Raw genomic sequence first — 26,088 nt, forward strand, 5'->3', positions numbered from 1 at the left:
AGCTTACACATTCAAATTGTGATACTTGGAAACAATAAGCCATGAACCAGGAAGTGGTCTATTAACAACTAAATAATAGACAAACAGAAGTATCATACATTCTCGGAGGAGATCCTTGTTCAGCAACACACCATTCTAGTGGTGTATCTAAAAAGCACTGGGGGTTTTTAGACTTTTATAATGTTGTGTGGAATAGGCCCAGTTCCATCTTAAAGCCTGAAAACTGTCAATTTTCTGGCAAAAGACTACTTTGTATGTGCACAGATGCACACAGTAAGCCTCTGATGTAAATGTTCAAACCAGTATCAGGCACCACGCATTGAGCTACAGAACATCATTGTGCTTTATAGTAAATCTCCATTCTATACAGTGTTTTCCATAACATTCGTTCATGTTTAGATAGATTATGAATGACAAAGACCATTTAAAAAGCATGGTCTTTGTGGTGTACATGTTGGTGTATTCTTCAGGAGACTGGGTTTCCCTCAGAGCAAAGCTTGCAGTGTACATATGTAGATGGCTATACAGTCCTGTCTCCATCTCACAGGCATTCAGTCAGTGTGAGAAAGCGTCAAGCTAAACCACAGACTGACCCACTGTGTGTCGACTAGGCCTGCTAACAAAGACAACCTTTCAGAACACAGCAGTTTCCACTTGTCTCTGGCTTTTTATTTCAACATTACTACAGGATCAGAGAGTACGGGCTCCTCGGGCTAGCTATACTTCCTCTATCATACAGTAAAGTGGTAACTCTCGCAGGTAATTTTTGTTTCTGTTGCAGAGACACCTTTAGCACTTTTAAGCACCCTTATTTTAAGATATCAATTGGAGGGTGGAGCGAGTTTGCTGCCCAATGATAAATCGACGCAGAATGATTCCTACTATATGACAAAAGGAATGGAGTTAAAAAACATTTTAAAAGGGATTTTGGATTATGAAAATAGGAGATTTCAAAGGCGTTTTACAAGATAAAAGCATGCAGGACTTGAATTAATTTACAGGTTGCACTGTGTCACTCTGGTATGATGGCATGCTTTTTACACCGACAGTCACCATCCAGCTTACATAGTAGTGTCAACTCGTTCCAAAAATGCAAACTGAACTGCTAGGCGTGCCTTGTGCCTTCAGAAGATGTATCGACACCATAACAGAGGTGTAAAAGAGAATGCGGTAATGTCAATCTTCTACTAATATTCGCATTTCAAGTAATGTTGCCGACACACAATATATTTTCCTATCATTATATATTCGTATTAGGGCTGTCAAAGTTATCGCGGGTTAACGATGCGTTCTTTTAACGGCGCTATGTTAACTATACGTTCTTTTAACGGCGCTAAGTTTTTTAATGCGTGAACGCTAGGGGTGTAACGGTACACAAAAATTTTGGTTCGGTACGTACCTCGGTTTAGAGGTCACGGTTCGGTTCATTTTTGGTACAGTAAGAAAACAACAAAATATAAATGTTTTGGTTATTCATTTACCAAATTTGTAAACAATGGCTTTATCCTTTTAACATTGGGAACACTATAATAATTCTGCCCAGGTTAATCAACATTAAACTGCCTCAAATTGTTGCTCAGATTAAATAAAATGATAAAACTTTTCTCCTACATATAAAAAGTGCAACAAACAGTTTCAAGTCAACTCATCATGCTTAATTTATCACAGCATTTGGGAAGCCTGTAGTTGATTTTTGTCTCACACACACACACACACACACACACACGCACACACGCACACACACACACACTCACACACTCACACACGCGCGCGCACACACACCGCAAAATTAGTTAACGTTACGCTAAAAGCTAATTAGCCTTCACCTCAGGCCAGGACTGCGAGCGAGCTGAGCTGCAGTTTCTTTCTAGAAGGTCAACGGGCTCATAGTGATGTTACTAGTAGTTGACTGGGAAGTGTTTATTTTAATTTAGGGAGAGTCCGCTGCCTGATGCTCACTTGCTAAACACCTATCTGCTAACTCCACCGCAGAAGCACTGACTACATGCGCTCTGAATAAGCACTGCTGATTGGCTGTTACCGCTATAGTTGTAACCAATCAGATGGTTGTGTGGGTGGGACAATGCTGGGTGCTGTGTAGGAGACAGAGGCAGAAAGCGGAGCAGCTTGTTAACACTTTAGCTAGGGCGGCTACTTAATATGTTCGTGTGGAAACTCGTTTGGTACACCTCCGAACCGAACCGGAACCCCCGTACCGAAACGGTTCAATACAAATACACGTACCGTTACACCCCTAGTGAACGCGCATGTGTCCTGACTAGGGATGTAAATCTCTTTGTGACGGACAATTAGATTCATATCTCGATAAATGGGTTACGATGCGATTCAAAAACTATTAATTTATAAAACAGAACGATTTGGTGCGATTTGATTTGATTTAGTGTCTGAAAGATTCAATGCGATTCGATTTAGTGTATGAACGATTCGATACGATTCAATACAATGTAGCAACGATTCTATTCTATGGTTAAAATTTGTTGATGGACACATTCTTTTTTTACACCACAAAGGAACAAATGCATTCCTTCATTTGCATATGCTCCTTTCATGTTAGAGAATAAATAGTAGGACCTTGGCACCAAGCGCTCAGACTAAATCTGTCAAGGTACAGTAAGTCTATGATCATGAACAGATGAAAACTCCTAGGATGAGAGGACATCATCTTAAAGACAAATGATCAGTTGAATGCCATAAGAATAACAATAACAATAACCTGATGAATGAACCATAGGCACATTCATCTTTAAATATAAAAAAGCACATTCCATAAATGTGACATGCTTCCAGTATTTTCTATGTTTTTGAAACACCACATATACCCTCAAAGATGTTAAAATAAAAAGGCAAACATCCATCCATCCATTTTCTACCGCTTATTCCCTTCGGGGTCGCGGGGGGCGCTGGAGCCTATCTCAGCTACAATCGGGCGGAAGGCGGGGTACACCCTGAACAAGTCGCCACCTCATCACAGGGCCAACACAGATAGACAGACAACATTCACACTCACATTCACACACTAGGACGTCAAATATATTTATTTTCCACAAGTCAAGTCAGTGTCGTCAGACGCCTGGGGGCCGGAACTTCGGGAATAAGGCTGGGAAGTGACGTGTGATGTGGGGGTGGAAGGGTGTTTGAATATTGCCGGAAAGGAGAGTGAGACACGGTGATTGAGCCCGCTGTACGAGAACGTTGCATTTTGTGAAATATAGAAAGACAAACTGGGAATCTGTCTGAGCCTCCATTACTTGGAATGTTACAATATTGATGGGCGGCACAGCATGGAGACAGTTTGCGGTGTTGACGTTACGTATTTTGAGGAAATTAGGGGTAATTCTTTGGCGGGCAGCCCTGGTTCTCGCTTTGTAAGGTGCACTGCCGATGAGTGCGTCTATTTAGGTCAATTTTCACGCAAAAGGCGCATTAAAGAGGTCATATTACGATTTTTTTCTACATTTAAAACATTGTATATATAATATATATATAATAATATATAAAAATATGTAATGGTGGTTCTTTGGTCAAATTGTTGCATAGAGTATGTTTAACAGACCATCTTCAAGCCACTTTCTGACCGTCTCTTCTGGATAAGCTGTTTTGCAGGCAGTCTTTTTTGCGTGGCTCCACTTTGACAGCATCTTCTCCCCGTCATCTTTGTTGTAACAGTAGTTTTTAGAGCGTTCATAGCGAGTTTACTGACAGATATAAGTTAGAATTGTACGCTACTTTATATTAGAAACGGCAACAGCGGAGGATGAATGCCGCACAACAAGAGGATAGAGAAAAAGAAGGACCTTGTAATAAGTACGGCGCGGGCTACAATGCTGAGGCGCGAACATTTTCGGGACTTATGCAGATCCCAAATACACAACAGCAAGAGTTGGTTTTGCATAATAGGTCGAAACAAAACGCCAGATAATATGTCTCATAATAGGTTGTTCTATATTCTCAATTAAATATCAAAGTTTTGGTCTTGCTTGCTAGAGTAATTTTATCAAACAGAAGTCAGCCTGCAGCCCACACGTACCTCTTATGTGTGACTGCCATCTACTGGTCACACATATCATTACACCATGTACCAAATAAAATTGCTTTAGGTCGGTAAGCACAACCAGAATAAATCTGTGCATTAGGCGCACTGTATATTTTTGAGAAAGTGAAAGGATTTTAAGTGTGCCTTGTAGTCCGAAAAATATGGTACTTTTGAGCCACGAGCTTGAAAATAGCGAGCAGAAATGCACAAAAAAGGGGGTCATTATGGAAACCTCAGATCCAAAGGCATGGCAAGTCCTTCCTCCGACAAGACAAGACCATTTTATCTTTGATCTCTGTGAGATGACATCATTGGAGCGAAAGCGTGCTGGCAAGCTTTGCCGCTTGTAGAGGAGGAGCTTCACGTCCGTGTTTGGATTACAGTTGAGTGCACTGATAACATCAAATCTAGGTTGTTACGCTAACTGCTTGCGTAAAATGGAATAAAATCTCACCAGAAAAAAAGACGGTAGACAGGAAGTCTACAGTCATTTTTTTAATTCGGAGACTTTCATCAAAAAATGTCGAGAGCTCTTCTCATACCAATCACGTATTTATGGCTATGTGTCGCATCCTTTTTAACCACCATAACAAAATGAAACATCGTGTTACAATACAATGCTTTGTCAAAAATGTTTTGTAATGTAATCTGTGATATTTCTACCTAAATATATGTTTTCTGGCAGACTGAAATAGAGTGTACATTCTTTTATAACCTGTTCTAAATGATAGTTTGCAATTACAGAATGTTTAGCAGGCTGAATACTAAATTGTAGGGGTGTAACGGTACACAAAAATTTCGGTTCAGTACGTACCTCGGTTCAGAGTTCACGGTTCGGTTCATTTTCGGTACAGTAAGAAAACAACAAAATATAAATGTTTTGGTTATTTATTTACCAAATTTGTAAACAATGGCTTTATCCTTTTAACATTGGGAACACTATAATAATTCTGCCCACGTTAATCAACATTAAACTGCCTCAAGTTGTTGAGGCATGTTGTTCAGATTAAATAAAATTAAAAAACTTTTCTTCTACATATAAAAAGTGCAACATTAAACAGTTTCAAGTCAACTCATCATGCTTAATTTATTACAGCATTTGAGAAGCCTGTAGTTGATTATTATCTCACACACACACACACACACACACCGCATAATGAGCTAACACACACACGCACACAAACACCGCAAAATGAGCTAACGTTACGCTAAAAGCTAATTAGCCTTCACCTCAAGCCAGGACTGCGAGCGAGCTGAGCTAGAACGTCAACAGGCTCATAGTGATGTTACTAGTAGTTGACTGGGAGGTGTTTATTTTAATTTGGGGAGAGTCCGCTGCCTTATGCTCACCTGCTAAACACCTATCCGCTAACTCCACCGCAGAAGTACTGAATCCATGCGCTCTGAATACGCACTGCTGATTGGCTGTTACCGCTATAGTTGTAACCAATCAGATGGTTGTGTGGGTGGGACAATGCTGGGTGCTGTGTAGAGGACTGACAGAGAAGAGGCAGAAGGAAGCGGAGCAGCTTGTTAATACTTCATATGTTCGTGTGGAAACTCGTTCGGTACACCTCCGAACCGAACCCCCGTACCGAAACGGTTCAATACAAAACACGTACCGTTACACCCCTACTAAATTGTATTCATAAATAGAAAATATTAAATAAAATATTGTCGTGCAGAGATACGAATACCATTAATTTGTACAACATGTAAAATAAAGAATATCAGAAGCATTTATTCAGGTAGAAATATCACATTTTACACAACCAAACATATTTGACAATTAAAGCATGATCATAACAATCCACATTTTGTGTTATTAATGTGTGAAACGAGTATCTAAACACTGAAGTGTAGCTCCTCCTCTAAATGCAAGTGCCTCTACAGAAGGAATACAAATTATTAGTAGTAAAAACTTGACAATTATCCGTCTCGGGTACACTTTTCAATGACGAAAAATGATCGTGATTAACTTTAAGTTAACTATGGACAAGTGCGATTAATCGTGATTAAATATTGTAATCGTTTGACAGTCCTATTTTGTATCTATCAGTATAAAAGACAATCTGTTTTTGTTCTGATTCTTTAGCTGGATCTCTGTCTAAAAGAGCCAGACAGTGGAAAAATAAAATGTATCTTTTAAAGCATCAAAGCCAACATTTATTACATGACAACAATTTAGATTATTTTACAACTGCTGCTCTATTGATTTATTGGTGGATCATCAACAGTAAAAAGTAATAACTGATAAACTTTTACTAGCTCCCTTTGAACAGAAATTTTGCAACAGTGCTGTATAAAACTACTCCTCGTGTATCGAATGCATACATCACGCATCTACTGTAATATTGTCCCAGTTTAGGATTTTATAGGGCATTGTGACGATTGCTGGCATATTGAATCAACTCCTTTGTTTTAGTTTCCATATTTAAACATCTATCCAATACTCTATTGACATTGAGGTGATGAAACACTGTTACACTTTTCTATTTATTGCAATATCTGCACTTTTACCTAGTCTAAAATTAAAAAATATAGAACATGTGCCTTAAATAATAAACTAACCTTTCGTAGGGCTACAACGATTAGTCGACAATGTCGACAATCAAATTTGTCCCTGACAAGTTATATTTGTCGACAATAGTCGTGATGTCATCACTCGTGTTTTTCCCGGCGGAAAACACAAAAACAACGCCAGTGCTAACATGTAAAATTTGAGGAAATTCTCCTCTTTTCTTGTTAAAAACAAATACCTTGCACATTTTGCAAAGCGAACCTTGTTTTTATGGCAGTACATCTGTGGTACACGAGAATTTAAAGCGGAGACATCATGTCGGAAATTAGGAGGGAGGATGCGGTCTCAAACCTCGATAAGAGTGTTAGATCCTACCTTGCTAGCTAGCTAACAAGAGTGAGACGAAGTTGTGTGAAAAATGGCATTAACTATCATTTCAGCCAAAGTGAGCCAGCTAAACTTTGTCTGCATCAATTCAAGTACGTTTTAAAGCAGCGTCAATTTACAATGCCGTAAAAAAGGCACTTTCACCAACGCGAACCACACACAGAGACTGACAGGCACGAATGCGGAGGTATCATAAGATTAAACATTCAATCTATTGATAGCCAACATTTTAAGAATTAATCAAAGATATAATTCTACACAGTGAGTCTTTTAGAGTGCTAAAACTGCCAAGAGTTAATCAATAGTCAATATACCAGTGTGCAGCTTTTTAAACATCACAAAATGCTTTTCTTTTTGAGGAAGTTAGATTTTGTGTTTTGATGTTTGTTTTAATTTCTGCTATTCTAACCGTTTTTAAATACATAAAGTAAATGTTCTTTTTTTTTTTTAGCACTTTGCCTTTCCTTTCTTTTAAATGGACAACATTTTATTAGTCATTTTATTTTTTGTAACAGCCGAATGAGCAGCTAAGTTGCAGTATATATAAATATTTATGAATTAATTAGTCATCTTTGTTGTATGTAAGCACATGCCTAAAATAACTTAAGTTGCATTCAGAAGTCGATTGGAAAAATTAGAGCCATTAAATATGTGTATGTTTTATTATCTGATTGGTCGACTCGTTGACTAATCGACTATCAAATTAATCATTAAATGGAGCCTCGTTAAATGAAAATTCCTAAAAACACTTTACCGCGCCTGCTGTATTGAGGAACTTGGCCAACTGTAAACACTTTGGCAGATGCCTGCATTGACATTTTAACCTTGCTAGCAGACATAAAACATCGGGGTCCAATCTTGTGATTTACATAACTGAAGCGTTCCTCAGAGCACCCCTTTAGGTTATCTCCTTTTAGGCAGTTTCACACTTTTTGTAATGTGATTTATGTAACTAAGGTGTTGCTGAAACCTTCAACTGTTTTAGTTATACTTTTGTTCCTCAAGGTTCCGTTTTAGGTCCTCTCTTTTTCATCATTTGGGCTATTCAACTGGTGGCATGCGAGTACAGTTAAAAATCTCAAAGATATTTTTGCAGCATATTCATAAAAATAAGTGCTGTCATAGAGATGATCTTTGACTAGCTTTTTTGCAGAATGTCAATAAAAACAGCAGAGCACTCCAGTAACACTTAGACCAAAATCAAATGTCTACTGTAGAGGACACTGGTTCTACGGAGTATACAAAATAATTGGGATGTATCAAAATCTCACAGCACGTTATTATCACCGTATTAAGACCACGGTACGATATTATTGTGGTATATGTCCAAAAAAATTTGTAAAATTAAGTGCCAGGAATGTTTAGGATAAACAGACTTACTGTATTTGAACACAAACATGATGCTAAAATGTTCTAATCATACTACAAACATACATTTTTAGGTGCAAATAATTGTGCAGGAACATCCACTGTTTTCAGAAAATAATAATAAAAAAACAAACTTACAAATGAATGTCTTTAAAGAGACAATGATGTACATCCAGTGTAAAACAATTATGTTCACTTTAGTTCAACTTGTATTTTCTGAGAAGCAGTGTCCTCTACAATGGATATGTTCAAATCAGTTTGGAAAAGGCTGTTTCTCAGAAAAGTTAACTAACAATTGAACTTTTAACAATGTAAGTACCTCACAAACTGATGTTTGGCTTCGCTGGCTTCAAATATCCTTTCTGCCTTTCGCCCGAGTCCAGCTGGACACGCCCCCGCCTCCCAACCCACGACATCAAGAGAAACAAGTAGTAGAAAATCGATGGATGGATTGAGGATTTATCAAGTAACTTTTCAGTTAACTCCTATTTGCCACCGTGCACAGTTTTTTGGGTGATTTCCCTGCGCGCGGTGCGACGTGACCGGCTGGCTCTGTGTTGCCTTGAAAGTGGCGCTCTTTGCTTTGCAGACTACAGGCTTTTTTTTTTACCTCCGCCAAAAAGGTTATATTTTCGCCAGGGTTTGTTTGTTTGCAACATAACTCAAACAGTTATGGATGGAAAGTGCTGTATAAATATAATTCACTTCACTTCACATGGATAGATCTAGATTATTTTTTCCGGAAATGTCCAAAAAAAAAACTATTCCTCTCATCCACATCGAACACACTTCCCTTCCAGCTTACAGCGTTCCAAGTCCCACACCTTGTTGGCTCCGCGCTGCGCAGAGGATTTTGGGAGACAGTTTATTTTCAGACCCAGCCAACGCTGCAGCGCCAGAAAAAAACTACACGCCCAGATATCGTGACGCGTCCTGGCATTATTGTGAACACTTTGAAACCACTGTGGTATCTACAATACTATTAGACCCTTAGAAAATAAGACTAATAGTGAGGGGAGAAGTCCGCCCCCCCGTCCTTAGCTATCTGGAAATGTGAAACCCAAAACAATTTAGTTGAATATACCAGCTTTAGTGTGTCAGGGTAAATATACAGTGGCTAAAAAGTCTGAACAACTAGTCACACGTTGTTACCTTCTATTCCTAAGGCAATATTCACAGCTTAAGTGAGTGACAAAAAAGCAAACACTACTTTATGTAAATCCGGTGTTAGTTAGAAAATGGTCATCGTGCTGTTGATTGTTCAAATCTATAATGAAAAGCTTCCTAAGAGACTGATTATAATGAGAATTGAAAAGCTTGAGTGTTTACAAGTTAAGAGTCCTGTATAATCAGGAATGGCAATCAACTTTGCAGGAGTGGGGGTCTTTTCCATGTAAAGCCTAGCTCTATTAGTGTTCAGACACAAAAAGTATTTTTTCCAAATGTATGCTTCTACATAGGTATGCACTTACCACATTAGACATAGTATGAGAATACTGGTTCATGTAGGCACAAGAACCAGGGTGCAATAGCATTGCTTTAATGCCACATCCAGATATAGCTGGACATCATGGGGATAAAAATACCCTCACAGATGGGAGTGTTCACAGGCAAGGGGAGTGGCAGTGAGCATAACGTAAGATTTCAAAAGAGAGAACTGCAATTACAGCTGTTTGCTAACCTCTGCCTTCTATGTGGTTCACAAGGCCTTTAGTGGATGCCCATTCAGAGATAATGACCTCCCTGGGATACACAAATGTAAGAATAATCATACGCAGACCACTGTAGCAGTGGTGGAGATGACGCCAACATCTTCTATAATGACTACTTAACTTGAGTCAGACTTCAGCTTTGCTTCCATTAATTAATTATTAGTATTTATGGTGAATACCAGCCAATGATCAACTCTCTCCAGGCAGCAAGATTAGCTACTCAGGTTTTAAGCCTTCATTCCAGCAAAAAACAAAAAACAATCATAGTTTTATGCTGTTGATTCTAACACCACTCAGCCATGAGTGGGATTGGCCGACACCAATCAAATGTATTAAAGGGGCCCCTGTTATGCAAAACCAACTTCTCTTACCAATTGGTACCTGCAGTTGTGTATTCTGGATCTGCATAAGGCCCAAAAATGTGAAATTGAACTGTTGAGGCATTGCGGGGATATTTACAAAATAATCTTACGTTCCTTCCTACTTCTGCCAAATGAACCGTTTGGAACTTGCACAACCTGTGACGTCACCGGTTGGAGAAAAACTTCACTGGATTATCGATACATGGTATAAAAGTGCGCAGAGTGCCTTGTCCGAGTCAGCTAATGTAGTCCACGCTGTAGTCACTAAGCTCCTACATTTTTTTTTTTTTTTAAATAAAGAAATACAATCATGTGTGCTTACGGACTGTATCCCTGCAGACTGTATTGATATACATTTATATATATTGTATATATTGTGTTTTTATGTTGATTTAATTTTAAAAAATATATATATATTTTTTTTTTTTCCCCTTGTGCGGCCCGGTACCCGGTGGTTGGGGACCACTGCTGTAAGACATAATCCATGCAAACTTTTGACCAAATAATTATTACATGTTATGTAGACCACCAGGAAGTGTTTTAAATGTAGAAAGAAAAATGTTGTTTTAAATCTATTTATTGTGAGTGCTATTGACAATTTGACAAGTCAATAGTACACAATAACTAAACAAAAGCAAAAACTACTTTCAGAACCAACCTTTCCTACTTATTGGTACATGTTTTTGTTTATTTTGGATCAGCATAATTTGAAATCAATTTATGGAGGCATGGTGGAGATAATAATAAAACAATCTTACTTTCCTTTGTACTTCTTTCAAACGAGACGTTTGGAATTTGCCCAATTTGTGACGTTTTTTAAATTAGTTACGTCAGCGGATATCTCCATATATGGTACAGGTTTACCCGTAGAGCGAAGCGCGAGTCCCCCACTTTAGTCCGACATTATAGTCAAAAAGTTCCATATTTTTATTTATCCTTTTGTTGAGAGGTAGACAGGCTTGTACATGCACAAGCATCCTCCACAATTTTCATTTCTAATACAAAGTAGTGCATAGTTCTAACTTACCGGTATATATTTCAGTATATATATGTCACTCCATATGGAAGTGTTCAAAACTACAACATGGCTGACGGGAAGCAGACGCAGTCGAAGTGAAGGCACGTAAATAAGGCCACCCTAAAAATGGCGCATCCTGAAAAGTGATTTGAAGATGGTCTGTAAAACATAACCTAAGCCAAAGTTTGCATGTTTATGTTATGTAGACCACAAGGAAGTGTTTGAAATGTAGAAAAAAAAATCAGAACCCTTTTAAACCATTTGGTTTTTGCCCTCAAAGTCCTCCTGTGTCCAGGGAATTCATTCTTGAGTACGTAAACATTAAAAAAACGATTAAAAAAATTTTTTGGTTTAGAGTAAAAATATTGATCTAATCATCCTATTCTAATACTACCATTGGTCCCAAGTTCCAACACCACCAATTTATGGATTGATATGGTCATTACTTACGTATCGTGTAGCCTGGCCACTACCAACACACCAACATCGCACAACAGTTGTTTTATTATCCTCTCTCAAGATCTAATCTTCTTGCTAAAAACTGCTTACTTTCCATCTCCACTTCTTAGTTTAATTAGGACATACACAGTTAGCTGATGGTCACCTCTGTTTGTCAGCTGAGGGAACAAAAAGGTTCCTAAGTTATATTCTTGCACTAAAAAAAATTAATATATGAGCATCATACAGTATATCGTAACACTAACCATTTCTGAAAACAATTGTACATTTGCGTGCTGTCAGTGCCTTATAATTAAGTATTTTAGTAAATAAAACCCAGAAAGACAAAATAATTTGTCTTCGTGGAGGTCAACCTCTCCAGATCCAACCACAAGATTTAGAGAAAGGAAGGATTAGCAGAGCCCACGAAGGAGCCTACTCATTGGCTGATGCGATATATAGTGAGGCGCGTGCGCGGTGCAAACTAAAGCATGGCTGCTGAACACCCACCTGGAAAAATCGCAATACCTACGCTTGCTGTAACAGCATACACTGTTAAAAAACCCAAAAAGAGGAAATCAGAGGAAGAAAAGAAAGACAGTGTAGGTCTAAAAAAACAAACAAGAGCCAAAACTCAAATAAATATTGGTGCGCCGTATTCAAGATGGATGGAGGACATTGCGGGCCACTCTTGGATTGTCTTTGGACGCGCAAGTGGCTATTTTCCTTCTCGACAGGTAATCTAATGTTCCATTTTCAGTTTGAATTCTGCCTGGTGACACAAGATTCAAGTACCACAGCTTTGAGTATATGCCAGCCAGAGGGGATCTGCTTTTGTGATTGGTAACGTAAGGCATTATTCGGCAGAAGCCGATCACATACTTATTCACGAAAATCGTCAGCTACTGATCGGTGGCCAATCCATTGACTCAAGAGAAAAGCAATTTACCAACATCCCAGGACTTGTAATAGGCTTATTATGAAGGTCCATTTCCCACATAATCTAAATATACCCAGTGTTTTATTGTATATAGTGATTTCATAAAATATTGTAGCAAATACATTCATTAGTGACTTTTCTTTATATTAGATGCACATTCCTTTATAATGTGCTTATGCTTCGGTGGCACAACAAAAACATTGTTTTAAAATAGTACATATTCCACCATTGCAATTGAGAACAGCAAAGTTATTCAAATATGTTGCTAAATGCTGACTTTTTTTCTTTTTTTTTTACTTCATTAGCATAAATCATATATTAAAACAGTCTTACAGTTAAAGATAAACTGTACTATTTTGGGAACGTTGCCTATCGTTTACAATCATTATGAGAGACAAAAACACTCATGTCATTTTTTTGGGGAGGAGCGGGGGGGTTTAAAGATGATAAAAAACGCTTTCAAGATGCGGCTAATGGGAGCCACTGTTGTAGCCTTCAAAACCCTCCATCAACATTTTAAATATACGCTCAAGTCTATATATAATATAGTAACAGACACGTTCATAACAATATGTATTATGTACAATATTTACCGTATTGTGGTCATTTTAATTAATAGCCGGACTTCCTTCTCTGGCGCATTTATTTCCATTTCCATAGCAGCGCACAGCTGACTTCCGGCATCTACTGTGTGCTCCTACTTCCACAAACAAACACGCAAGTGTGTTGTAACTTGTAATCATGGCAGACTTGGTAACAGACAACAAAGACGACTATTTTTGGACGAATGAGGATCCACAATTATATATTTTCAAAGCTGAATAAGCGATTAGAGGATGAGAATGCTGCTTATAGAAGAGAGTACGAAGAGTTAAACCATTTGATGGAGCAGACGGAAGTCCAGAGAGTGAGGTCGGTGTGAATTGATAACACTGCAAATCTGGAACTTTTGAGCCAAGCTGTAATTGAGAGTGCCCAAATCAACTGGAAACGTCCCCGGCAAGCTTGACCAAATGGACAACTGTCCATCTAATAAGTCACTATACTATTGTTCATAATACATGCAGCACATCACCGGACACTACAGTACATACACCTTCGAGCTAGCCGTACAAACAAAACATGAAATGTGGGCTAATACTTTACAGATAATGTAATATGATTGTACATGTTTTTCAGTCAGTAAGATTTGTCTTATCGCATTGTGTTGTGCATTACAAACTCAAATGTGTTTCGTGCTGACGTAGAGGCTAGCTTTTATCGTAGAGGCTAGCTTATATCTTAGGTAGCTTTTACGGCTAATACCATAGCAGGCTGATGTGTTACTAAGCTAGAAAGAGTTCCTCCATGTTCGCTGCTAAAATAATGTCGCTACAGCTTGGATATAATACAGGTTACGGAACGTAAATGCAGTATTGTTGGCGGTTTTTGAATGCATTTTTAAAGTGATTCAGAGGTAAAAATGACTGCTCCCATTAGCTGCATTGCTATAACCACCTAGAACGAGCTGATTTTTACATTTTAGAAAGTGAAAAAAAACAAAAACATTTAGTGTTCTTGTCTTTCATAAGTATTGTAAATGATAGGCAAATTCCAAAAAAAAGTGCAGTTCCTCTTTAAGAACTTTGGATATCAAATAGGTATACATTGTTACATATGGTTGTGGTTCCATGAGAACACTACAGTATGGCAGTATGGCGTTGTCACACTACAATGACTACTAGTATAATGAAACAAAGTGGTAGACCAATACAATGCACTGCCTTGTTCAGTATCCCAAATCATTCCTTTGAAAGGCTATCCATTGGAGTTTCCACTACTTGATAAACACAAACTGGAAGAAGGCTGACAAAACGAGACATACCCAATCAGTGTTGTGTTAATTACAAGTGTGAACTTACCAATTTGATGGCCACATATTCGTTGGTATAGAGATTTTTTCCCAGACGCAACTCTCCAAAGTTCCCGCAGCCAATTTTTTTGCCAACACGGAAGTTAGGGCCCACCATAAGAACTCCCGAGGTGGTCCCGGAACTCCGGACCCCATGTCCAGTCCTGCTACCTGCCGTCTTAGACATTTTTTTCCCTTCCTCTGTCTCTCCCTTGCCCCCTCTCTTGTCAAAATCCATAAGCTTGTGATACCCTGGCCTCTCCACGGTTATTCTCCAGCCATGCAAACCATAGGAGATCCAATAACAATGGTAGAGGAAGCTTTAGGGAGGGGGGCAGGGAGACAAATCTCACAGGACAGAGGAAAAGGTGTTGCTGTTAAAACTGGGGTTGAGGAGAAAGCTCAATGATCTGAAACCACAGCCGTTGTGTTGTGGATCTCTATTTGTGTTGCCGTGCGCGTCCCCTGTATCTTCTTGATCCTTTCTTATGCGTCACTCCAGCTCCGGTCGAAGAGAAGTACGGTCCTGACAGGAGACTCGGTGGGCTGTGCTAAAATGTGCCCATGGAGAGACACATACAGTACAAATCATAAAAAAGCACTCCAAAATCCAAGTACTGCATTCACAAGGCAACTTGGGAACATCTCCTGGGGTCCCTCATTCCTTCTGGTCAGCCCTCAGTGATACATTGGACAACATCCATGTTGTAGGGTCACGGCAAGGAGCGACCCACAAAGCAAACAGCTTTTGTCGTTCTTGTTTTTGCCCGCTTGATACCTGCAAAAGAAAGAATCAGAGCGGAGGTGAGGAGAAATCAGTCGATGTTTCGATGCCATAGTTCTATAATATATTGATGACGATCAATATATCATCATTCATTTATCTTATTTGTCAATGATAATATATTAAAGTACTTTTATGTAACTTGATCTGAGAGAGTTATGGAAACGTATTAATTACTTAGTAAAGACATATTTAAGTCATAAGACACAGAAAACATGGTGGATTTAGCATGTTTCCGTTTTTTGTGTCAGTATTTAACTAATTTGGACCCACACAATAGAGTTTGTGCTACTTTATTTGCATGTCCTTGCTCATCATATTATAATGGGTCTATGGATGTAACGATAAACGGTATTAATGATAACCTTGGTAAAATTCTTTACAGTTAGTAACACCGTTAAAACTGAAAATGATTGAAAAACCGTGATTGATAGCTGCACTTTGATAAACTCACGGACAGACTGGCGCTAGCTTGCTAGCTTAAATGCTAACATGAATACAGGCTTTCCCCATTATAAAACAACATACCCAATCTAAACTTGTATATATACACATTGCTAAGTGAGCAATTAAAATATTCAATTGTGCACATTGAATCTAAAAGCTGTCTTCTCTTAAAACAGAGTGATCGTTTTATACTCGGAGTAATATGAGACAGAGGTGTTTTTACAGTACTTTCAAGGCCCGCTGAACAGAGTAAGACACCATAACGCCCGCCAAAACACTCTTATCAGTGAAGTATAAGAAACACAAAACATGCAAAATAGTGGGCTCTCTCACAGTGAGTCTATTTATTTTAGTATTTTAAAAAATAAAAATATTTCATTGTGTGTATAAATACATTTTGAGCACATTCAACAATATCAATGATAACTAGGATAATTTTGGTCATAAGAACTGTGATATTAAATTTTCATATTGTTACTTCCGTAAATAGGCCTATGTGTGAATGAAGCTTGATGAAACAAATCTAAAGTCAATGGCATCCTAACGCGTCACGTAATAAAATTATAAATACAAGAGTAGCAGGCATCACTGTTGCCAACTTAGCAACTTTGTCGCTATATTCAGCATATTCAGACCCTTCAAGATGATCTTTTTCAAAAAAGCTACAAGCAAAAAAATTTGGGGACCTTTTATGGTCGTACTGGACACTTAAAGACTGCAACATCCATCCATTTTCTACCGCTTGTCCCTTTTGGGGTCGCGGGGGGTGCTGGAGCCTATCTCAGCTGCATTCGGGCGGAAGGCGGTGTACACCCTGGACAAATCACCTCATCACAGGGCCAACACAGATAGACAGACAACATTCACACACTAGGGCCAATTTAGTGTTGCCAACATAAAAACATTTATGACTCTATTTAATGAGCAGACTTGTGACATCAACACAAAAAGAAGCAACAAAAGAAAGCTTTTCTAAGTATATTTGTTTTACTTTTCATGTTTTGTGTCAATGATGCAAATTAAACGATGTTGTCATTTTTAGAGCAGGTAAAAATCCGAATTTAAACTTGGGACAAGCAAATGATAACTATACATTGGAAGAGACAAAATCAAAGTTAAATATTTAGTTAGGCAACATGTTTATGTGGTGTAAAACCCAAAGGGGTTCCAGGCACAGCTGTCAATAACAACCATCCTTTCAACTTTCATTGACATTGTAACTTAAACCCTCCTTCCAAATCAGCTCTACTAACTGCTATAAATGCACCAGCAGAGAGGCTGGTTGAGTAGAAGGGAGCAGCAGGTAATGCAGGCGGTAGCATTGGTCAACGACTTTTTGCTGTGGAAAGGCACTTACATGGATCAATGGCTGCTGCAATGCCCCTACTCATCACAACATTTGCGTCAATGAGAAGTATGGGTATGACGGTATGTGTATTCGTAATAAAAAGTTTTTAACTGAACCATTGGTTCAGTACAGCGGCGTATCGATTCCCCAGTGAGGAACAGGAAGTATGCATCACATAACGTGTCTGTTCGGTAAACAAATAAGAGTGCAGTGCAGCCGTTGGCTAGCTGAAATCCTGGCTACAATAGTTCCAAGGATAAGCCAGAAACTGGAGGCCCGTCTTCCGCCAGTCACCTGTTTGAGAACACTTCGTCTTCCTGGAGAAATACGCAAATAATCAGACAAAGGCAAGTGGATAAGAGACGAAAGCGGTGTTCCATTTTAGAAAACAAAAGCTAATTGTTTTTACGTTTTGTTCACTTACGGTACTGTAAAACCATGACGTTGAAGTCAAAGTGCAAACAGAACCATACACCCCTAATGTGAAGTGTATCATTAGAATTGTTTTGGATACTGTTTCAGATTGCAGTATAAAAATAATACATAACAGCAAGCTGAAATTGTAGATTTAGGTTATGCCACATTTGTTTAATAAATCACACTAATGACCTTTTTTATTACAGTTGTCCCTTGATACATTCAAATCTTGCAGCTTAACCACATCGAAGATTTTTAACATTTGGCCAAATTAAGTGTAAAATTTAATTTTTTTTATGTATTATTTGTATTACAGTGCAGTATTTGTCTTATCTTCTATTAATTATTGAGGCGAAGCTGTGAAAATATTCACCAAGCCTAGTTCCATTCCAGGTTAAGGAAGTAAGACTTTATGACACACTTATGTGATTACTGTGATCTGTTTTTTTTCCTGGTGTGCAATATGGGTGTTAAGATAGTGTTTCGGTGTTATTATTTATCTATACATAGATAGATAGATAGATAGATAGATAGATAGATAGATAGATAGATAGAGAGATAGATAGATAGTACTTTATTTAGTGCAATCGTTAGTGCGCATAAGGAATTATTTATTACCAATTTTGAGTTTTTCATTGCGTTTTACTTTTGTTACTGTATGTAAAAATCTGCACTGAAAGTTGAAGCCACATTGGCCTGGGCGATAAATTCCTTTTATCGATAAATTTGGGTTATTTTGTTGCAGACGATTTAAAAAATAAATAAATAAAAATAAAAAGTATTTTTTATTTGCATACAATGTACAATACTACATTTTTATTTACCGAAGTATTTTATTCAAAGGATATGTTTTAAGTTCACACTTTATTGACTTGATTATTTATTACTAACTAATATTTATTGGTATCTATCAATTTATTGGAGTTTATTTATTTGCAAAGCTACGTTTTTCTTTACAGAAGTATTTTATGCAAGACTAAAGTATTGCCTACCTGAGGAAGCTCTTAATTTAGTTCTTTGAAAATGATTGCATAAAAAGTCAAATATATATCTGGTATTTTGCTAATAGTAAGACAGTGGATGCAGTGTCATTTCAAACTACTAGTTGTTGATCAAATAAAAGCAAAACTTGTTTTGAATTATTTCTGTCATTCGTATTAATTGCTTTCTTTAAAAAGTCGGGGGGAAAAATCTGAAATCAAATTCTTCGTGAAAAAATATGAGATTTAATTTTTAGCCCATATCACACAGCCCTACAACCACATAGTTTACCCATAATTTGCCCTGCAACAATCCAAGTTAACTTTTGGCAGTACAACTTTTTGATTGACTTCATCTTCAACTCCTGCCTCATCTTCAACTCCTGCCTCATCAATAACACTTCTCCTAATTGGCAACCCGAGAAATGTCGAACAACAACAGGTGAAAGTAGCATCGGACATTCAGCGCAGCACCTGATACTGCTATAAACTATCAGCAACTGTCCGGTCAAAGTGGAGATGAGCTCTTTTGATGCACTTTATCTTCAGTATCAGTAAAGGCTGGAATATACTCTTGTGTCGCATAGCTTGCGCCCCCCCCCCCCCCCCCCCCCCCCCCAACAGCGTCTTGTTTGATTTATAGTTTTTCCCGTGGGGGGGGTGTCAGACTTGTAATTCTCTTCCAAAACACTAAGTGGTAGTGTCTCCAGAAGGAGCAACTGCAGCTGCTCTTGACTAGATACTGTGTGTTTCCTTCTTGTGCCGAGTGACGTCAACCACTGAACCACAACATCAACATCGTTGTCTACACCGGAACTAATCCTTCGCAATCATCACTTTACGTTTAATGAACGTTTTACTTATAGACCAGAGGAAAATACTTTCGTAAAGATGGACTGTGCAACTTCTGAACGACTCACGGCAGAGGACGCTATTATTATCTGCAACGCTATTTGGCCATTCGGGACATTGGACAAGAGAGAGCAAACATGTAATTGTAAATAAACAAAACTGTTAAATAACTACTGTAAATTAACCACATGCTGGTCTTAATCTGTATGACCATTTTCAGAGTTTGCTCATGTTTCTAAGTATACCGTCCCTGAAAGATTATTGACGGAGAATGAGAAGGGTTTTTTTTGTGTGTGGGAGAAAAAGACGTGTGCGAACGAGAAAGAATATGTGTCGGAATTGAAACTACTGTTAGCACAAGATTGACAATAAAAGTTGAAAAGAGTGTCGTACATTGTGACTTCTTCTGGGCACAACAACACAATAAGCTGAAAAACGACACTTACATTATTTATTTATAGAGTGCACCAATATATTAAGTACACAATATCAGTTGCCATACAATTATTTAATCACTGTTTCATTTCATACAAGAATTTGTGCATTTCCAACAACTGACCAATCACAGCTCTGTGTTCTACGTTGCCAACGACGTGAACCTCGGATTTTTGGGAAGTGCGCATAGGCTCCGCGGGAAGTTACGCAGGGGGAAGGGGGACGCAAGCTGCGCGACGCGAGAGTTTACACCAGGCTTAACACAGCTTTGACATGATCCAACGTGAAATGACAACGCAGACACGCAAAAGCTAACACGGAATGCCAACATCACAGCTACGACTGTCAAGTTGACCAACTTTGTGCAGAACAATTTCAGCACTTAAAGTCAAGAGGAATTACCCAGAGCATGACTAAATGCCCTTTTAATACCACAGGAACTGTTTCAGGAACTTTAACATTTACCCAGGTAAATAAAGTTCCCCCTGTTTTCCACCCAGGTAGATTTAGTTCCACAGGAACTATTTTTAATTCCTAGTTGAAAAGTGGGACTTTCTAATAGTACCAGGAACTGTAGAGTGGCGGCCTGTGCTGTCAACCGCTGATTGGTTAAACACAGTTGGGGGCGTTCCTAAAACTTATTTTGTCACACGACTGCCATTACAGTATGCGAGTACGACTTGTTTATTTCTTATTTCTTGTGTAATTGTATTGCAACATACTTGACAACAGAGAGAAAGAAAAACAAAATAATATTTTGACTTACAGGAACTTTTGTGTGACATCTGTGTGCCGAAGACCGCTGATCAGTGGAACTATCTTGCAGTGTTGTTACTCAGCCGTAGTCTTTAAACTATATGCAGTGTAATGTATATATTTTTTAGAAACTTAATATCAATACACGAAGCTACGAGAAGTGGAAAGACTTTTTAAACGTATTTACAGAGGAGTATTAAGTATATAGCGGCGACCTCAGCTGCTTACTCCTCATAGACTTTGTTGGATAAATGTAAAATAGAGGAGGCAGTACACAAGCAGAACGACGGTAAATCACATCAAATATTCACATTTTGTTTTGTTACATGCTGTAAAAGTAGTCAGTGACACACCGTTTGTGTTATTAGCCTTAACTCTAGTGAATCGAATGCTAATGCTAACAGGCTAAGGCTAAATATGATGTGTTCATGTTGTTGCCGTGAGATCAACATTGACACTAATTATTTATATATTGTTTTTTTACAACTGAAATTGACCATGAGGACTCGCCTACCCCTCATGCATTCATCATTTACTGAGGGGACAACTTTCTGACTGTTGGACACTATGGACAAAACCCTGAGTTGTTATGAACAATTGGGTACATTTTTTAAATCATATTGTTTTGTATATTATTAATAAACACAAACCGCACACTTCTATTCTATATGGACCTATAGTTGCAGGGACTTAAAAGATTCTGAACTTTTAGTGGAAAAGGGCCTTAAGTATTTCTGCGTCGTGGCTGTGTTGTAGTAGGTGGAAGACGATTAGAGCAGTGATCCTCAAACTGTGCTATGCGGGCCCCATCTAGTGGTACGCCAAAAAAAAAAATCACTTGATTAAAGAACAATATTTTATTTTCCTATAATCAAACGCAGTGTTAATCCATCCATCCATTTTTTACCGCTTGTCCCTAATGTTCAAACTGTGTGTAATGTTACGGTGGCCAAAAATATTACATTTACTTGTTAAAATAAAACGTGTTGCCTTGTTTTTATTGAATACTTGGGCCTACTAAGCTACTGTATTTTAATGATGGTCATTATGGTGGAACTTGGGGAGCAAAGTTTTTTCTGAGGCGGTACTTAGTGAAAAAAGTTTGAGAACCACTGGCTTAGAGGATCCTCTGGGATACCGGTGAGTACTTTAATCTAAAGTAGAACAAACTCTATGCTACTATAGTGGGTGAAACGAGTGACTGTAGGTGACTTATATGAGTGTTATTTTACGCTTAGAAGGCTCTAATTATGTTATGGTCTAAACAGTTTTTATTAACGCAGTTTCCAATAAGAGAGGTGGGCCTACAGAATATTGACTGCGAAGACCAGAAGGCAGCTAGTTATGTTTGGTGGTACATTCTATAGCCACTTGGTCACAAGATCAGAGGTACAATAAACAAGGTGCCTACAAGCCATTAGCGTCTTCATGCTAAATTAGCACAATTATCAACATGGCAAAAAGACACCTTGGTGAACACAAAATGCTAAAGAGGGAATCCAAAGCAATGAAAAGTATGGCCCAGTTGACACAAGACCAATTGGAGCATAACATTGCTTCTATTTCTGGTGGTTCTTTGGAATCAGCTGTTTGTGATTGACAGCTATTTGTTATACCAGCTTAGCAATATGGCCACAGTTTTGAGGTTGCGTGGAAAAAGGCTTTCCGTTTCTCAGTCATGGCCAGTGCTTTTACCGTCAGCAGCCTAGATTTCACTCAGTGCAGCTATGGCAGCTAGCATCATTATTGTGCTAGGAATATAAATCAGACGGCAGATCAAATGCTAAAATTATATTACCGGTAGTAAAAAAAACTTTTTTGGGTGTAATAATAAATGATAAAATGAATTGGAAATCTCATGTAAAAAAAATATACAACATAAAAGTAGCAAGAAACATGTTCTAGACCAGGGGTGTCAAACTCAAATACAGAGTGGGCCAAAATTTAAAACTGAACAAAGCCACGGGCCAAAGTTGAACAAATAAACCTTTTAATAGGGACCCAAACAAGTTTTGCATTGAATATTGAACAAGCAAGGCTTATATAACTTTATAGTGACATGCAAAATTGAGTTTCAAATAATAATAATATCAAATAAAATGTAAATAAAAATTGAATGCCTCTTTTCTATTTGGAGCCTTCTGAGGTAAATATCAACATTAACTTTTTCCACAGGCTAATAAATTTTGGTGGTTGGTGGTAGCGTAGGTGTACACCCTCAGTATGACCTGTATGGCTGTTGACAAAGTATACCTAAATTATGTGACTGGGCCTGCACGCTGTTTGTATGGAGGAAAAGCAGACGTGATGACAGGTTCTAGAGGACGCTAAAGGCAGTGCCTTTAAGGCACGCCCCCAATATTGTTGTCTGGGTGGAAATCGGGAGAATGTCTGCCCCGGGAGATTTTCGGGAGGGGCACTGAAATTCGGGAGTCTCTCGGGAAAATCAGGAGGGTTGGCAAGTATGAGTATTAGCGGTGAATGCGGTGTTACAGCGGCACCGCCGCTGTATAATACCGGCGGGCCAGTTCTAATGTTAATTTGATATTGCCTCAAGGGCCAAATGAAATTACACGGCGGGCCAAATTTGGCCCGCAGGCCAGAGTTTGACACCCATGTTCTAGACCAAAAATCACTTCATATTCTCTACTGGTCACTAGTGTTATCATATCTGAGTTATTGTGTAGAAATATGGGGAAACAACTACAAATGTGCGCTTCCTTCATTAACTGTGTTACAAAAAAGATCAATTAGAATAATAAATAATGTTGGATATAGAGAATATACAATACATTTATTAAATCACAATTATTGAAATTCAATGATTTGGTGCATTTGCAAACCGCTAAAAGTAAAACTATAACCTGCTACCCAATAATGTACAACAATTCTTCTCAACAAAAGAGGAGAAATATAACCTTAGAGGAAAATCTAATTTAAAACATTTGTATGCTCGTACATTACTTAAAACTTTTAGTATATCAGTATGTGGAATTAAATTATGGAACGGATTAACCAAAGAAATCAAACAAAGCACCAATATGATTCAGTTTAAGAGACTGTTCAAACTACAAGTGTTCACAAAGTACACAGAATAAGAATTATAATGAACATCTTGAACCCTTTTTTCCCGTTTTTTTTATTGAGACAAAGATTATTTATGTATTTAATATTTGTGTACTTACTATGGTATATTATTTATTTGTTCACTGTTCTGTTACAGAGAACAAGGAAATTGGATAAAATTGCTTTGGTATGAAAAGGGGTAGGTTTAGCTAAGCTCTGCTTCTTCCTACTCATTTTCGGACGTGCTGTAATGAAACAACTGGAATCGTGTGATGCATTACACTGTATCGTATGCATGTTCCAAATAAACTGAAACTGAACTGAACTGAACTGAAATTGGCTCCTGATCGCGGTGTAAATTGAGTGCCTTTCGTAGCTTGTTAACGCTCGCTAACACCGCTAGCTGGCTAGCTCGCCGTGTGTATGGCAGCTGTCATTTAGCGTTACTTTAACGCAATCTCACCCGATATGTTTCCTCAAATGTAAGCCAAAGTTTTTGGATGTTTTCACGGCGACGGCGTGGGAATTGAACTGTGAGGCAAATCGATGGATTTCTTCCAAAATGCTAACATGACACAAAGCTAGTTGGCAGGACAAGGCCAGGTACTTCCAAGACATCCTGGCGTTATTTAGCAGGTTAGCGCGATAGCTATCATTCGTTCACAGAAAAGCGTGAATATGTTAAAAAATGATTCGTTGTCGTATAGTTCATGACTAAAAGTAGGGTGCTCAATTACCGCTATATTATTCAAAGTGGTTGTCGTACATTAAGCTAACCTAGCTAGCACGTAAAAAACACCGCTCCTCTTGGCCCTATGCCTATTAAAAGCAGCTAATGTTAGCCGGCGCTAATATAACAACACTACTTTAGGAACAATTACAGGAAAACGGGGAAGAAAAGCACAAATTATTCATTGACTGACAACCGTGAAGCTACCAAAATGTGGTTAGTAAGTGGCTAATAACAAATGAATAACACTCTCACAGCCAACGCTGTGTTCGCAACACACTTTTACTTGGATCGATCAGGGTTCAGTCTGAAAGTTTAATTACATATCAATGTATTAATGGCTCCACCACTGCACGGCAACTCCTTAATCCGAACAAGCGAGCCAGGGCTCCCATAGCTCGGGTGCTAACATTAGCGGTTGGGGGCAAACTAGCACACGAAACCTAGCGAGAACGTTCATGTACCGCGCAGCGCTTTCTTCGGGGAACAACACACGGGAATAAGCTTTTTACGCCCGGAGGAAAGCGTGTGGAATTACCTTTTAGACTTAAGCTATCGACAGGCTGTCGAAGTCATGGTTCTTCGTAGGTGGGAATCGTTTATTTTTTCCCCCTCTTGTCCTCCAGTTGCTATGATGTCTCTTTAAGCCTCCCAGACTGCTCGATACCCTGACACAGCGTCACACTGCCTCACGCCACTACTACGTAGAAAACAGGGCGCAACATGTTTCCTGAATACGGTGAGCAAAAGTGCGTACCTACCGCACTTTTGCCTAATGAGATCCGACACAAATAATTTTACCTTTTTTTTGGATTGATTGAGACTTTTATTAGTAGATTGCACAGTACAGTACATATTCCGTACAATTGACCACTAAATGGTAACACCCAAATACGTTTTTCAACTTGTTTAAGTCGGGATCCACGTTAATCAATTCAAGGTAAAGATATAAAGGTATAAAGGTTTGCAACCTCATTATACTATTGGCTAAGTTTTATATTCATAAATGTAAGTTTCTCAATACCCAACCTGTTTTTTGTGCCTTTGAAAAATAATTAGAACTCTACTTTAAAACGCTATCTACCTCTAACAACCAAAAAGCTGTGAAAACTATGATGCTGTGTTCCAAATTTAAATTATTTACAGAACTTGTGTGAGCCTATGGCTTTACATTTTGTTACATATATATATATTTTGCATTCTATTTTAGTTAATTTATTGAATTTACAACCCATTGGCGCTGTTTTGTACTGTTTTTGTACTTGTTTTGATTATTTTTATTTCTTGATTGTATATAAATGTTGCATATTTAACACATTCGAACATGCATACGATGCAATGTAATGCATCACACAGTTCCAGTTGTTTCATTACAGAACGTCCGAAAAGGAGCAGGAAGAAGCTGAAATTATTTAATCCTACCTCTTTTCATACCATAGCATATTTAATATATAACCGGAGTGTCCGCCCTGAGATCGGTAGGTTGTGAGTTCAAACCCAGGCCGAGTCATACCAAAGACTATAAAAATGGGACCCATTACCTTCCTGCTTGGCACTCAGCATCAAGGGTTGGAATTGGGGG

The 26,088-nt window shown here is 38.3% G+C and overlaps 1 protein-coding gene across 4 annotated transcripts in view; it reads right to left on the minus strand.

Moving 5' to 3' along the window:
• csnk1g2b (casein kinase 1, gamma 2b) overlaps positions 1–25,240 on the minus strand; it is a 107,095-nt gene extending 81,855 nt beyond the window's left edge. For 2 of the 4 annotated variants that reach the window (XM_061975830.2, XM_061975829.2), the window contains exons 1-2: positions 25,045–25,240; positions 14,702–15,469 (exon numbers count right to left, since the gene is read on the minus strand). In XM_061975830.2, the coding sequence (XP_061831814.1) occupies positions 14,702–14,929 (228 nt within the window). In that variant the 5' untranslated portion in view covers positions 14,930–15,469; positions 25,045–25,240. The remainder of the gene's footprint in view (positions 1–14,701; positions 15,470–25,044) is intronic. The other 2 variants (XM_061975832.2, XM_061975831.2) reach the window with 2 other exon arrangements.
• Between the last annotated feature and the right edge of the window lie 848 nt (positions 25,241–26,088).

This window comes from Nerophis lumbriciformis, linkage group LG14 (assembly GCF_033978685.3).
Source record: "Nerophis lumbriciformis linkage group LG14, RoL_Nlum_v2.1, whole genome shotgun sequence".
NCBI classification, from domain to species: Eukaryota; Metazoa; Chordata; class Actinopteri; order Syngnathiformes; family Syngnathidae; genus Nerophis; species Nerophis lumbriciformis.